General features: G+C 33.0%; 1 protein-coding gene across 1 annotated transcript; it reads left to right on the top strand.

The window, feature by feature from the left end:
- The first annotated feature begins 2563 nt into the window (after nucleotides 1-2563).
- LOC119672816 (putative mediator of RNA polymerase II transcription subunit 26) lies at nucleotides 2564-14155 on the top strand. The gene is made up of 5 exons (XM_038083958.1): nucleotides 2564-3656; nucleotides 9646-9829; nucleotides 10008-10065; nucleotides 10128-11033; nucleotides 13804-14155. Exons 1-5 carry the CDS (start codon nucleotides 3578-3580, stop codon nucleotides 14023-14025), a joined length of 1449 nt encoding a protein of 482 aa, XP_037939886.1. The 5' UTR covers nucleotides 2564-3577; the 3' UTR covers nucleotides 14026-14155.
- Nucleotides 14156-14413: the final 258 nt, after the last annotated feature.

Genomic DNA, 14413 nt, shown 5'->3' with positions numbered 1-14413 from the left:
CCACATATGTGAACATGTTCTAATCGAAGGAGAGTGGTCCCTATATGTTTCTACCAACAGCTTTTTTTCAAGCACAAAATTCGACATGATCATTTCACGATGACATTTCAGACCACAATGACCTATAATAAAACCCGTTAGCAACCTTTAATTACCTTTTGAGAATTTAAGAATGTTTTTGTAGAAGTATGATTTGACTAATCTAAATCTTTATCTAAATCCTGGGAAATCTTCCCAGTATATCAGCCGCAAACATTTCTCCGTCTCTTTGATTATTTGTTTTGTACTCGCCCAGTTTAAATCACAGAAAGGTTTATGGCCTGTAAATGTAGTTTTTCATGCAGTTCTGGCTAGCTTCACAGCTTGTTCATTTCCCAAAGCTCCCCTGTGATCCGAAACCCAATAAAGACTTACCTGTTTCGAATTAAAAAACCAAAGAAGTGAGAACTTTAAGAGCAGCCTGGATAACCGAGTAAATAGCAATTCTCTAGCCAGGCGGTTTTTTAATGATTTTGGATCTCACGTATAAGTTGATTGAGTGAATTTCAACTTGAAAGATACTCGGTCATGTTCCCATTGCTTCAGAAATTCTGGTGTTAGGTCCATATACACTCATGGTATGTATATTATAAAATAAACATAACTAATCTTAGCAAAAGTAACATATAGAATAATCCACATTATTGTGGAAACGTAAAGTATCAATTATATGAATCAAATTTTATAAGGCAACTTTCCCGTGTACATTCAACTGGTGGATAAGATGGGAAGCATAACCTTAAAAAATGCACTGACATCAATGCTTTCCGTCAATCTCGCTTGTTTCCAATAGATCTCCTTGACCTTAGTGCATCAATCGTTTTCACTCAACAAATTCCATTCAGATGGTAGCTTCGGCCATGAACTCAACCTTTAAAAATGCTCGCTTTACACTTTCAGTCCATTTATTTGCTTCAACGAATAAAGCTGCTTAAATTAAGTGTATATAATTAATTATATTCAATTTTTAAAATAATTTTTATTTTCAACGATAACAGCGAGTGTCCTCATTTGTCATTCACAATTGATTGATATTTTTTTTTGATTTTGCTTTCAACTGTTGAAGACATCCTCGCCTTAACGTTTTTCGGGCAATTCATGAATTAACCTTTTAACCCGCTGTCAACTTAACCTTTCACAGGACTGACATTTGTCTCGTATGTGGAGAGTATTCGATTCGATTCGATTCTGTTCTGTGTAGAGTATCAACATAGACTCTACACTTTTATTTTCATTCACTCAAAATCGTCTAATTTTTTGCTCCTCCAAAATTGTAAAGCAAAACATTTCGGTCGCGAATAGAAATTTTGCACAAAAAGTTATAACTATAAATTTTTAAAGGAATTAATTTATAAATAAAAAAATAAATAAATTAACGCGCAATAAACAAAAAATAAATGTGTTTCGGTGCTTTAAACTTATTCTAACGGTAAATGGCTATTCAATAAAGTGTCGTGTTTTTTTTTGTGTTTTTTGTTGTTTATTTTTTGCTTATTTTTGTGTACAATTGGTTCATCTATACACCACCGAGAGTATTTTTGTATGCATGTGTGTGTGTATGTGTGTAGAGTGTACACTAAAGACTTCGACAGCGACGACTACGACGACTACGACGACGGGACGACGTGCGATATACAAAAGCAGAATTTTATTTATTTATTGTTTTTGCATGTGCCGTTTTGTTGTTTTCGGTATCTTGCGTATTAATACGCAAAGATTTGAAACTTTAAGAAATCGATTGAAGTGAAAACTTATTTTTTTGTTATTGTATAAAAGCATAAAAACAAAAACAAAATATAGAACATTTGTTACAAGTGATTTATTTTATTATTGTTTTTTTTACATATATACATATATAAAAATAGAAAAATCAATTTCCACACGTATGGAGAACAAGTGATTGCGCTCGGTTTGTGTGTATGAGCAGGCGAACGAGCGAACGAGTGAACGAGAGAACGAGAGCACGAGAGCGCGGTTGTGAGCGAGCGAACATGTGTGAGCAAAGGAAAATGAGCGCATATAGTGAAATGTGAAAGAAAGCTTTTAGGGCAGATTTGATTGAATGTACATTTGAATGCGTGCAGGAGCTTAATTTTGTTGTTTTTATGCTCATGCTTTTGCGAGCTTCCTGCAAATTTCACTCCAAAATCTCGTACAGCATTAGACACTCGTGGAATTTGTAAAGGAGCATAAAACACTCCAAGAAAATTGTATTTAATAAATTCAAATTAATAAAGCATAAATATATATAGAAAAAATATTCAATATAATTCCAACTAAATTAATTTCATTGCTTAATAAAAATATTAATAAATAACGTTTAAGTACATTTAAGTGTTTTGCCGAAAATAATAAGAATAATAAGAAGAATCGAGCCGAACTGAACTGAACTGAAATGAATTGAATTCGAATTTGTGTGCATGTCATGTCGTACGGAAAGAATTGTGTGTGCTTAAACGTCTATCACAAATGTACGTACAATAAAAACAATTCGCAAAATATTGAAAATATTGACTGAAAATTGAGTAAAAGATAATAATAAATCATAAATAATAAATAATAAATATAAAAAATCTTTGGAGGTTAAGCATCAATCGATGTATGTAAGCGCTCCTCGACGTATGTGTTGGACAAACCGAAACGAGCGTTGCGGAAAAAGTTTAAGCGTAGCCAATAAGGCGTTAACCCTTATTAGGAATATTACAAAGGAATTCAAACAGTGTTCGTCGTGTTCAGTGCAAGAGTGAAGGAGTGAAGGAAAATATTTTTACGAGCCATAATACTGTGCCAAAGTGTCAAATAACTTGAACCGCTAAGTGTCAAAATATGCACAGAAGCACTAAATAGCGAAAGCACACACAACACACACACACATACACACACAAATAACGAAATAACGTGAAAAATTGAAAAATTGAAAAATGATGTGCAAATTAAACTGAGAAATATAAACATGAAATAGTTTAATAAACCAATTAAGGATATTCTAACCATAAACGTAATTACTAGTCAATATTAAATATATATATATATATATATTAAAAACATAAAGCAACAAAAAAAAAGATGAATAAGTGAGAAATCGAAGACTTTGGCAAAAGGGTATCTTTATTGCCTGCGTGCATGAATTTTTCTTGAATACACACAGAACACAGAACGACTGGACGGACAAATGGGGACGGTCCCCAATACGCACATACAAGAACAAAGCGCCGTGCCGTGCGTTACTTTTGGTGTTTAATATTTTGCTTACGTTTTGCTTACGTTTTGCTTTTTGATTATTTGTAATAATAAATTAACACTTCAAACTGTTTTGTTCGAGACGTACGAAATGAAAATCAATCAATAACAAATATACAATAAATACAATAAATACTATATATAAATAAATAAATATATATAACCAATCTATATGTACTTATATCCAACTGCAAAGAGAAGAGTTCACTGATTATTCACTGACAAACACACATCTCCTTCGCAAACATTCTAGTCGTGGCAACTACAAATCCAATACAATTCCAAAAGCTAACGGATTATGGGCTGTGGACAAAGTAAGATTCACTTGTATCCTAGAAAGTCAAAAAGTAAAGCAAATGGCAAAAAAGGAGCGCATGGTAAGTACATTTGCACTAAAAAAAGCAATACTACGAAAGTGATATTACTTAATAACGTTTAAACACAGCTTTTCCTTCTTCTAAGTTACTGATTTCCGATTCCCAATATCTCGAAATTTGACTTAATAGTGTTTAAACACAGCTTTTCCTTCTTCTAAGTTACTGCTTTCCGATTCCCAATATCTCAAAAGTCGACTTTATAACGTTTAAATAGATATAGGATGTATATAGATGAATGTAAACTCATTTGTAGGCCCTTACCTACATTGTAAAATGTCCATTAAAATCTGCTCATCAACAATAAAACACCTAACCTACTAAGTACGGGAGTATTTGCTCTTTGGGTGGGATGGATGATGTAATTAGCGAACTCATAAAGAATAAAAGGACTTTCAAAGCAAATAAAACAAATTTCATGAATTAATAAAGCCATTTAATAGCCATTTAATGGCCATTTAACAGAACATAAAAAAAATACTACCACTCTTAACACGTTTATAATACTAGTAATCCTTTCGGTTTCTCTCGATAGTAGATAGAGTAAACACTTAACATATTTTTATGCATCAACGACAACCTTAGAGATACAATAATTCACTAAAAATGCAAACAAAGAAGAAGCTAACGTTGACATGTATTAGATATTCTGATTCTCTAACTAATCAATATTTTATTGCACAGAATATGAATTGATTTTTATATGATATTACTTTATACCGTTTAAATACGGTTTTTCCTTCTTCTAAATTATTTATTCTCTATTATCTCTAGATATCTCTTTAAATGTAAAAAAAAAAATAATTCACAAATTCATTCCATTAAGTATTCCATTAAGATTTAGCTCACCGGAACCCAGGTCTAGTGCTATAATAAATTTATTTGTCTGGAACAGTGGAGAACAGAGAGCGAGTACCATATAAGAAAAATGTGAATGCCTATACCACTTGTCAAGGTTGCTAATCAAATATAAATTTCATTAGTTGTGGACAATGAATTTGCTAAGGAATATAGATTTCTTAGCCGAGATAAAGAATTCGTATTAGAAATGTAAATTTCTATAAATTTCATCTTCCCAACGTTCACACTTGGAAAAATGGCTAACAAAATGTCAATTTCTTAGCCACGAAGAAAAAAAATTGATTGGTAATAGAAATGTATATTTCTACCTCATCTTCTAAGTTTATTAACGAAGTGTGGATCCGTTTGAGGTGGACCGTGGGATTGCTAAGAAAATGTCAAGTTCTTACCCATGGGAAAAGAGTTTGGGGATGGATTTGTGATAACAATGTAAATTCATTTCACACTAGTAAGAATTTACAAAAGTAGAAATATTAATTTCTTACTTTGGCTCAATCAGCACTTAGTGGTGCAATGTGATCGCAAGATCGCTGCTTAGCTGACTGTTTGAAGGAATGTAGATTTCTTTCCTGAAATAATCAGCGCTAGTGATGCGATGTGATCTCAAGCACGCTACTTAGCTGACTAACTACATTGCTTTATCGTCGCGTATTTTATACCGGATCAATGTAATATGCGCTATTGTTGTTAGTGTAATTGTACGGGGTTTTGTTGACTATTTTGCGGTAGTTATTTTGGTTATTCTTTTATTATTATTCAAATTGATTTCATTAAGTCTGGAAGCAATTTACGAACTGATTCCTTTAAGTCTGGGAATAATTTATAATTCGATGGGCTTATGTCTAGGCCAAAATCATTTGATACGCTTTAGTCGCTTATTTACATTTTTCTGTTTAATATCTATTGAATTAATAGATTACGTCTTATTTGTCCCACATCAAAATTTGTATACCAAGAAAATACATTAGTAATAGTAAAAATTATATCTAATCTGTTTAATTAGTGATTGCAACCACCATAAATTTTAAGGTCTTGGTGAGGATTACTAGAACTTCTCCATTTGGTTAGCTGATCTGGATCTTCAAACGGTAAGGATTCTAAGTGATATCAATTTGCCACGCATCAGCTGTTTAAATATGTATTTTACTTTTTTAATAACGAGTCCCTATTTTCATTTGAAATCTTACTAGACCATATCATATGAAAAAGTCGGATTGTCAACCCCATTTTTCATTAATTAAATTGCATTTTTATTGTTAACATACATTCACTTGGAGTCAGAATATGAGCCAGATCAAATTAGACTACGGCACAGTGTTATTCTTGCACGTGTTCGTTGATCAGACCATTGCTTATTGGAACGTATCTATTTTTTAGTGATTTTTTTAATTATGTTTACCATACAGCCGGAAAGCAGTAGTGTGATATTCTTTAAACCAAAAACATTTTGAAACATTGATGATAAAGAATATTTCAAGAAAATTAAACACAAAGCTTATACTTAAGTCTATTAACATTCTTCAATTTAATGAACTTGAAGTGTCAAACGCAACAAGACATTGCACTTTAATCTTGTAGATTCACTAAAATCGTCATAAATTTCTGTTACTCTCGCAATTCCATCGTTTCTCACAGAACATTGAACTGTAGCACAATGTGTAGGTCAATGTGTATCTAAGTTAATCTGCCCTACCAAAACTGTTGTTAGTCATCAGAACATCTATTATGTCACTATTTAGGCTCATTCAGCTCCACTCCAGGCTCAACCGTATGGCCCAATTCTGTAAAAAAAACACTTAACTCTAGTCTTCTGGCTCTTTACCGTACATGTCACTTAAATCACCACACATTTTTGTAACTATCACATTTATATTGTTTCTCATGATACACTGGACTATAGAATAACCTGAAGATAGGTTAATCCTGCCCTGTGGAAATCCCTGCAATTAGTATTTTCCGGTGCTCGAGGAAGATACACTAGATTATCTTTTATTCCACTCGTAATATTTATTGAAATAGAGTCTTACGTTTATGGACACCCTATTCTCTAATTCACTATATATAACATAATTAACAATATATACTAATTAACAATATATCCAATATTGAAACTAGTCAATTACTTACAATCATCAATATGTCTGGCTAATGCTAAAACGCTCAATTCTCTATCTAATATAACGAGAGATATCTTGTAACATTGAAATTTTTTTATTTATAAAATATAACTTATTTTTCACAAAATCTAAAACAATAAATTATTGCAACGTTTTCCTGCTAACATAATCTCATAATTGAAATTTTATTCTGGAAAGTTTGCTAAATATTCATCCACGGCTGCAACAGGTTTATCACGTTTTTTAAAATTCTTGTTTGCAGTTTTGATAAATTTGGAAAGAAAACATAATCAGTGGGAGCCAAATCTCACTGACTATGTGGGATTCGGTGTGGTTTATATAGTTTGTAGTTTAGGTGGTTTAATTTTAGGATCCACCAAATAAATGTGAGTTGGTTTGAAGTCATTTGGAAGTTAGAGTTCAGAGAAAAATAATGGAAATTTTTTTGAGATGATTTCCACCTATTATGATTTTCGATGTTCATTATCAAGATAAGAGCACATCAATAAATGTACTTTCACTTTTAATTAATAAATTCCAGCCATTACAGCTATGCAAAAGCTGATATAACGAGTTAATCCATAGACGTTGAGCACTAAAAAACGAAGTTTGCAAAGGTCATCCAAACCTAATTGCTGTGCTAGAAAACAATGTCACAATGGTGTGTTTAATCTGATTGGACAAGATAGTCATGTAGTATACTGTGAGATACTTTCAGATATTTTTTTCACACTCGTATAGTAGTGCATTATCATTACGTTGTTAAAAAAATGTATTAACGTTGGACTTCACATCATTTAACAAACGCTAATGCCATGTACTCGTATCCACGATGCGGGGAATTGATCTAAAAATATTGACAGTGCTTCAAAAGATGTGTTTAGGATTGTGATAGGAGACTAAATCATGGATCTAATGATATGAACCTTTATGATAAACTAAACACAGCAAAACGTTTTAATGCTTAAAACACTTGGATACAAACGGTCTCATTCATTTGGCAACATAACTTTAAAAACAAATCAGAATGAGCACTTTATATTAATACGCCACCATTTCTTTATTAAGAGTTTTAGAACAAACGAATAAAACCAACCTTCAAAATCCAGTGATTCAACACTATTATAATGCAAGAATCCACGAATCAACTCAAACAAGTGATGTTTTAAACACTCAGAACATTGAATCCTTACGTCATACGATATACAATCCTGATTTTTTTCCAATATCTTATTGTAGTTCCCACATATCAAAGATAAACTACGTGGACAGCGACCTTCATCGATAGAAGAAGCAAGCAATGTGTTCAAAAATCTAGTTTTGCAGTTGTCCCAAGCTGAATGGAAACATTACTTCGCCAATAATCGAATGTATGCCAAAGTGCACAGATCATAAAAAGATATATGTGCTATAAAACCAGCTAGATTTTAAGGCTATTGAGTGCTGTAGTAATTTATTATTGATTGAAAGCTGCTATTTTGGATTTATTAGCATGAACAGATTTGTGAGCACTCTCTATGTTAATTCAGTTTAACATAAGTTTCCATTCGTCATCTATTAGTGATTTTGTCTACTCCTTCATTTCTTTTAAGAAAAGTACCTTTAGAAAGATATAACTGTGTTATCAGCTAAAGTTCCAGTAATGACCCCCTTAGTAGTTGGTTTTCGTGTGTATACAGTCGCTATGGAATGAAACCCATAGCATTGTCTTGAGCTTTCAGGCAACAGTGAAGACTGTTGACCGCATTCTTTGACAAAGAAGTAGCATAGTTTTAGTGTAGCTTTTATTTTGAAGAGTAAGACATAGAATTGAAAATTAATAACTAGTTTCACGGAATCAAATAGACCATCTAAATTATCTAGTTATAGTACTAATTTTGATAATTATAATATTATGATAATCTGATCTTATCTGATCTGAATTATTATCTGATAATCATTATTCTGATAATAACTCAATTACCAACAACTATATAGAGTACAGTTTGGTAACAACTTCTTCTAAAAGCTTTATATGTCAGCTTAGGTGTTGTTATATTACGTAAATTTGATATAGGTATCTCAATTTTGATATTGTTGTATTTGCGATTAACTTTGAAGATAGGAAATAATGATCAAAAATATTATTATCAATTTTAAATAGCATTATATTTATTTTTAAACTTGTAAAGCAACAATGGGAGTATGTAAATAGTTCTATTACTAGACTATAGACAGTTAAAATAATACCACATAATTATCGGTATTTAAAATTAATTAATCAAAGTTAGTTTTGTGTACAATAATTTTAAATTGTCATAACATTTAATGTCTATATTATGTGTTGAGTATGTTCTCTTTTTCTCTTCTTTATATGACATCGCAACTCTACTCAAAAAATAAGAACTTTTTGGTTTAAGTAAAAAAGTAATGGTGGTATATATAATAAATGGTAGTCGGCCAAATTGGCAAGCTAAACCGCTTAAAGACATCACATCATTTTAGTGGTTATCTGAATGTATTCCTAGGAGTATTAAGCGTTTTCATTTTATCTCATAAGGTTCCTTACGAAGAGGGATATGTTCCAAACTGCCACTGCAACTAACCGCATACATATTATCTAGAAACCTAAATTATACATAGAATCTACATAGTATCTACATACCTAAACAACAATACCTTTAAAGAGTATGAAGAGAGTTCTAAGACCAAACAGCAAAGCGAGTATATTGTATATGGGCCAAACATTTTCCTTTCTAAACTGTTAAGAAAATTCTGGCATATTGTATATGGGCCAAACATTTTCCTTTCTAAACTGTTAAGAAAATTCTGGCATATTTAATAATCTAAACAGATGCTTCAACTATCACTATTGCTAATCATTTTGATCCAAACTCAAAAAACTTAGAGGTTATTATTAGAATAGGTGCAGTAATGGTACTATAAGCAACAAATCTATCTACATATATGTATTACAAATCTATCCTCATTATATATTATATTATTCAATTTTACAATTCTACATGTATTTTCAGCTGATTCGGATGCAGAAACAGACGAAGAAGAGGGCCGCATTGAAGAAACAGAAAAATATCAAAATCGAGAGCGAGAAAAAACTGAAGAAACTGAAGAACAAAGCAATAAAGACACACAAGAAACGGATGAAGAAGTTTCGGTATCACTACTACGGGCTAAAAATCTTTCACTTTTACAAAGCCAGTAAGAAATCTAGAATATAAAATGTTTCTCTAGAATAATTTTAAAACACTAACATCACATTATTTGCTAGTTAATTTTAAGAAATCGGTAAACTCTTAACACTTTATATTTTTATATAATCTATGTATAATTATTAACCATTTCTAATATGATCTCTTCTTTTGTTATATTAACACAGAGAGATTTCAACTAGTCAGCAGAATTTTTTTCGTATGTTAGATAAAAAAATTGAAGAGGTGCGTACTACTTTTCATATAACTGTATTCTAATATATGGACATATTGTACTTTCTTGTTAGGGTCCTGATTATGATTCTGCTAGCGAAACAGAAATTGCACTAGAGGAAGCTAGACTGAATGCATTAGTGCAGCACTGGGAGTCTGCTAGTTTAACTGCCTCCATTTGCTCCTCCGCTAGTCGTTCGCTGCAGACTACACCAGTTCGTCAAGCACCCGTTAAGCAATTAGCCCCAACTAGAGTGCTACAGACTATAATACCAGTTGCGATGCCACAACAAGTAATAAATGCAGAATTTCTACCTCATGGCACAACGCAACCAGGACAAGTGCAGATTAATCCTCAAAGCCAACAAATCTTACTATCCAATATGAACACTAATATGCTACACCAAATGGCAGTAGTGCCTCAAATACCAATGAGCATGTCCGCAGAGGCATCAGCAACCACCGCAAATACGTCCAATGCCCTCGCTATCCTGCAGGCAACACCAAACCAATCCCAGCAATATGCACACTTGCTGACACTACCGACTGGATCACCGCAATTACTAGGGAAGCAAAATGTTAGTCCTAAACGTATAGTAGATACACGATTATTAATTAGCCCAAGTCCTCTCGTACAACAAATGCAAAATCAATATATACCCGCCTCAACGCTACCAACAACGTTGTCAGGCTATGTGAATGGTGGCCGGTCACCACAGCCTACAATGCCCATGCCCATGCAAATGACATATTTCGGACAACCCACTGCCCAACAAAATATGCAAACAGCGTCGCAAAATGATGACCAACTACAACAGCAACATATGCAACAACAACAACAACAGCACCAGCAACACCAACAACACCAACAACATCAACAACAACTCATACAACAGCAACAGTTGCAGCAACAACAACAACAAACTCCACAAAGCCAAAATCAGTCGTCATATTACGGTGACGTAATCCATAGCACACAGGTGGGTTTTAAGCCCTGATGGCTTACGCTTTAAATAGCTCAGCGCAGTAATTAAAATTTTAATTTAATAATGCGATAGCGAATTTCACATTTCGCATGTATGCCTGAAAGGATATTTTATTTCGAAATCATGAGGCAGCAGTTGTGCTGCGTGCCCCCATGAATTCGCCTGCTAATGAGATTGAAAACCTTATTTTTGCAGTGTATACTTTTGCATTATCGACATTGCACATAAGTGCATCACAATTTACTTATTTAAGTTTTGAATCAAAATTTGATATACTCATTGCCCAAAGAAAAAAACAATTTCCTTTTGACCGCATTTTGACGGGGTTACACCCAACGTGTATGTACTACTTAGAATCCTTTTGAAGGTGTAGAAACACATAAAGGGAGCATAAAATGTCCTTGTAGATGAAATAATGAAATTAGCTTTATTTATAGAATAATTTTGAGATGTAGTTGTGAAATCAATTCGAAGTTTAAAATAATTTAAAGTGAAGCACATATATTTATCATATTATAGAAAATTTTTTAATAATAATAATTTTACTCAATCTCTATAGTCTTTTAAATGATTTGTAATCTTTGAAAATTGACGATAAAATGGTGACTATTTTTTTTTTTGCATTTTTCTTTTAGGTGGGAACCATTTTTCAATTCCTATTTTAACGATTATTTTCAGTGTACTGAGATGTGATCTATTTTTTGTCACTTCACTTTCATATTAAATTGATGCTAAAAAAAAACAATTTTGGCAAATCCAGCTCAGCTTTTTTCATTATTTTTGTTAACATATTTTAAGACTTACAATTTATGCAACAGGTTGTACCTACATCCCTCCACTAAATAGCAATGTGATCTAAACATTGCTACATGGCAATGTGGTCAAAATATTGCTATATAGGAGTAGTGACAATAACCCATATTAAAGTTTAATGAAAGCTTTTTTATTTTGTAACAATAAAGAATTCAATCTAAACTAATTCTTCAATATAGATCGAAATAATAAGGAAAATTCAATTGTTTTCTAACCAGTTTCTAACTACGTGTCACAAAGATTGACATATACATTGTGACCGAAAAGTTTCCGGTCACAATGTACAAACGCAAAATTCTTAATCTTCATCAATATTTATTTTATCTCCTTCAAAATATGCTCCATTAGAAGCGATACACAAATGCCAACGTTTCTTCCAATCATCAAAACATTTTTTATAGGCGCTTTCCGGTATGGCTTTGAGTTCCCTCTGCGAATTCTGTTTTACGTCTTCTATGGATTCAAAACGCGTTCCTCTGAGTGGTAATTTGAGTTTGGGAAACAGGAAAAAGTCACACGGTGCAAGATCAGGTGAATACGGTGGCTGTTCGATGGTATTTATTGAATGTTGGGCCTTAAAATCGTTGATAATGTTGGCTCGGTGCGAGGGAGCATTATCGTCATGAAAAATCCATGAATTATCCTTCCACAATTGAGGCCGTGGTCTCACGACCGATGCCTAGCTCTCGTGCTATCTCTCTAACACTCACATGAGGATTTTGGAACACGATTTCCTTTGCCTTTTCAATGTTTTCGTCGGTGGTAGAGGTCGAAGGTCGTCCAGAACGCGGCATGTCTTCGACGGTCGTACGACCGTCCTGAAAGGCTTTGTACAACTCATAAACTTGAGTTTTCGATAAAACTGATTCCCCATAAGCCTTTTGTAGCATTCGCAACGATTCTGCACACGAAATTTCGTTCGAAACACAAAATTGGATGCAAACTCTTTGTTCAATATTTTTTTCCATTGTTTTTTTCGCAACGCACTACTGAGGTGAACTGGTTTCAACAGCTGCCGTAAACGAACTGTCTGACAGATCGCGCTCATTTTTGGCATAGTAATTAAGGAAAGTGCTGCCAAACTACATAAACTTAAAATATCGAAAAATATACAGCGCGCGAATTTTAAATGAGAACTTCCGAAAACCTTTCGGTCACAATGTAAATGACGTATCTAAAATGAAATATCTCAAATCCCATCATATTTGCCGAATAATATTTTCGTAGAATAAAAACATCGGTAACTAGTCCAACAGTCGAACCATTTCTGAAGTCAAATATCAGGCTCTCTTACTTAGGGAGAAACTTTGGGATAAATTAAATAACAAAAAAATATTTTTATATCAATAAACAGTAATAAAGAATATACAAATGTATCAATATAGCTCCTCACTGGCTACTTGTCTGTCGACTACCGACATATACTATCTTATCTTATATCTTATGTACTGACGCAGTACATATTCCTGACGTATGCAATCCACATCTCTTCATGTTAATATGTGATTAAATTGTCAATTCGTCTTACTATCCAGACGAATCTGCATGCAGACAAAAACTTGATAGATATATATACTAGATACTTGTTATGTGTCCATCTCCACCACCACATTCTCTTAAATCTTTATACGGTTTATCCAGTTTATCTTCATTACCGACCATTAGCAGATTACTTATATAATAAAAAGAGTGCGCTTTTACTTAAGGTGCTTTAAAGAATTAGTAGGACTATTGAATTCTTGAACTGAAAGTAAAAAAATAGTAAGCAGAATTATTTCAAACTTCCATTTCTTAAAAGAGAATATTTTCAAAATACTTTTGATTCCATAAACTTCTTTGTTATTATGAGGTTTAACTTGACAGCTTTCATAGAGCCATTCTGTGCTTTGCAAGCGACTTCTAAATTCCGTTTACGTTTATTTATAAAAAAAAAATATTTTATTAATTTCAGGCACCACCAACTGAATACCGATTTCCCCCAGCAATTAGTGTACAGCGTTTAGCGCCACAAGTGCAGCGGCAATTACGTGAAACACAGGAACTAATAAAAGACTCATGCCCACAGCTATATGCAGCGGGCTATGGTAGTCCAGGACCACCGATTAGAAACCAAGCCAGAAACCCAACTAGAAGACCCACCCTGGAGACCCAATTCTCACAGGAACTCTCGTGATATCTATATAATTAGAAAAACTCTGCGCCAAAAATGCATGTTTTCTTCAAAAACCAACATTTAAAATGACTCTCACATTCTCATTTTGTTAAAATCCTAATCATATTGAAACATAAGTAATTTTTTTTTAATAATGTGTAGCATACATTGTGACCGAAAAGCTTTCGGAAATTCTCATTTAAAATTCGCGCGCTGTATATTTTTCGATATTTTAAGTTTATGTAGTTTGGCAGCACTGTCCTTAATTACTATGCCAAAAATGAGCGCGATCTGTCGGACAGTTCGTTTACGGCAGCTGTTGAAACCAGTTCACCTCAGTAGTGCGTTGCGAAAAAAACAATGGAAAAAAATATTGAACAAAGAGTTTGCATCAAATTTTGTTTTTCGA

The sequence above is a fragment of the Teleopsis dalmanni genome, chromosome 1 (assembly GCF_002237135.1).
Source record: "Teleopsis dalmanni isolate 2A chromosome 1, ASM223713v2, whole genome shotgun sequence".
Taxonomy (NCBI): Eukaryota; Metazoa; Arthropoda; class Insecta; order Diptera; family Diopsidae; genus Teleopsis; species Teleopsis dalmanni.
The sequence above is the reverse complement of the archived record's forward strand: the minus strand, read 5'-3'. Positions and strand labels throughout refer to the sequence as shown.

What these genes read in the sequence shown, in the direction of transcription:
- LOC119672816 (XM_038083958.1), top strand. Translation starts at nt 3,578, where the DNA reads ATGGGCTGTGGACAAAGTAAGATTCACTTGTATCCTAGAAAGTCAAAA. An exon ending in CTTTCACTTTTACAAAGCCA is followed by an intron (nt 9,830 to 10,007) that starts GTAAGAAATCTA and finishes ATATTAACACAG; the next exon opens with AGAGATTTCAACTAGTCAGC. An exon ending in ACGTAATCCATAGCACACAG is followed by an intron (nt 11,034 to 13,803) that starts GTGGGTTTTAAG and finishes TATTAATTTCAG; the next exon opens with GCACCACCAACTGAATACCG.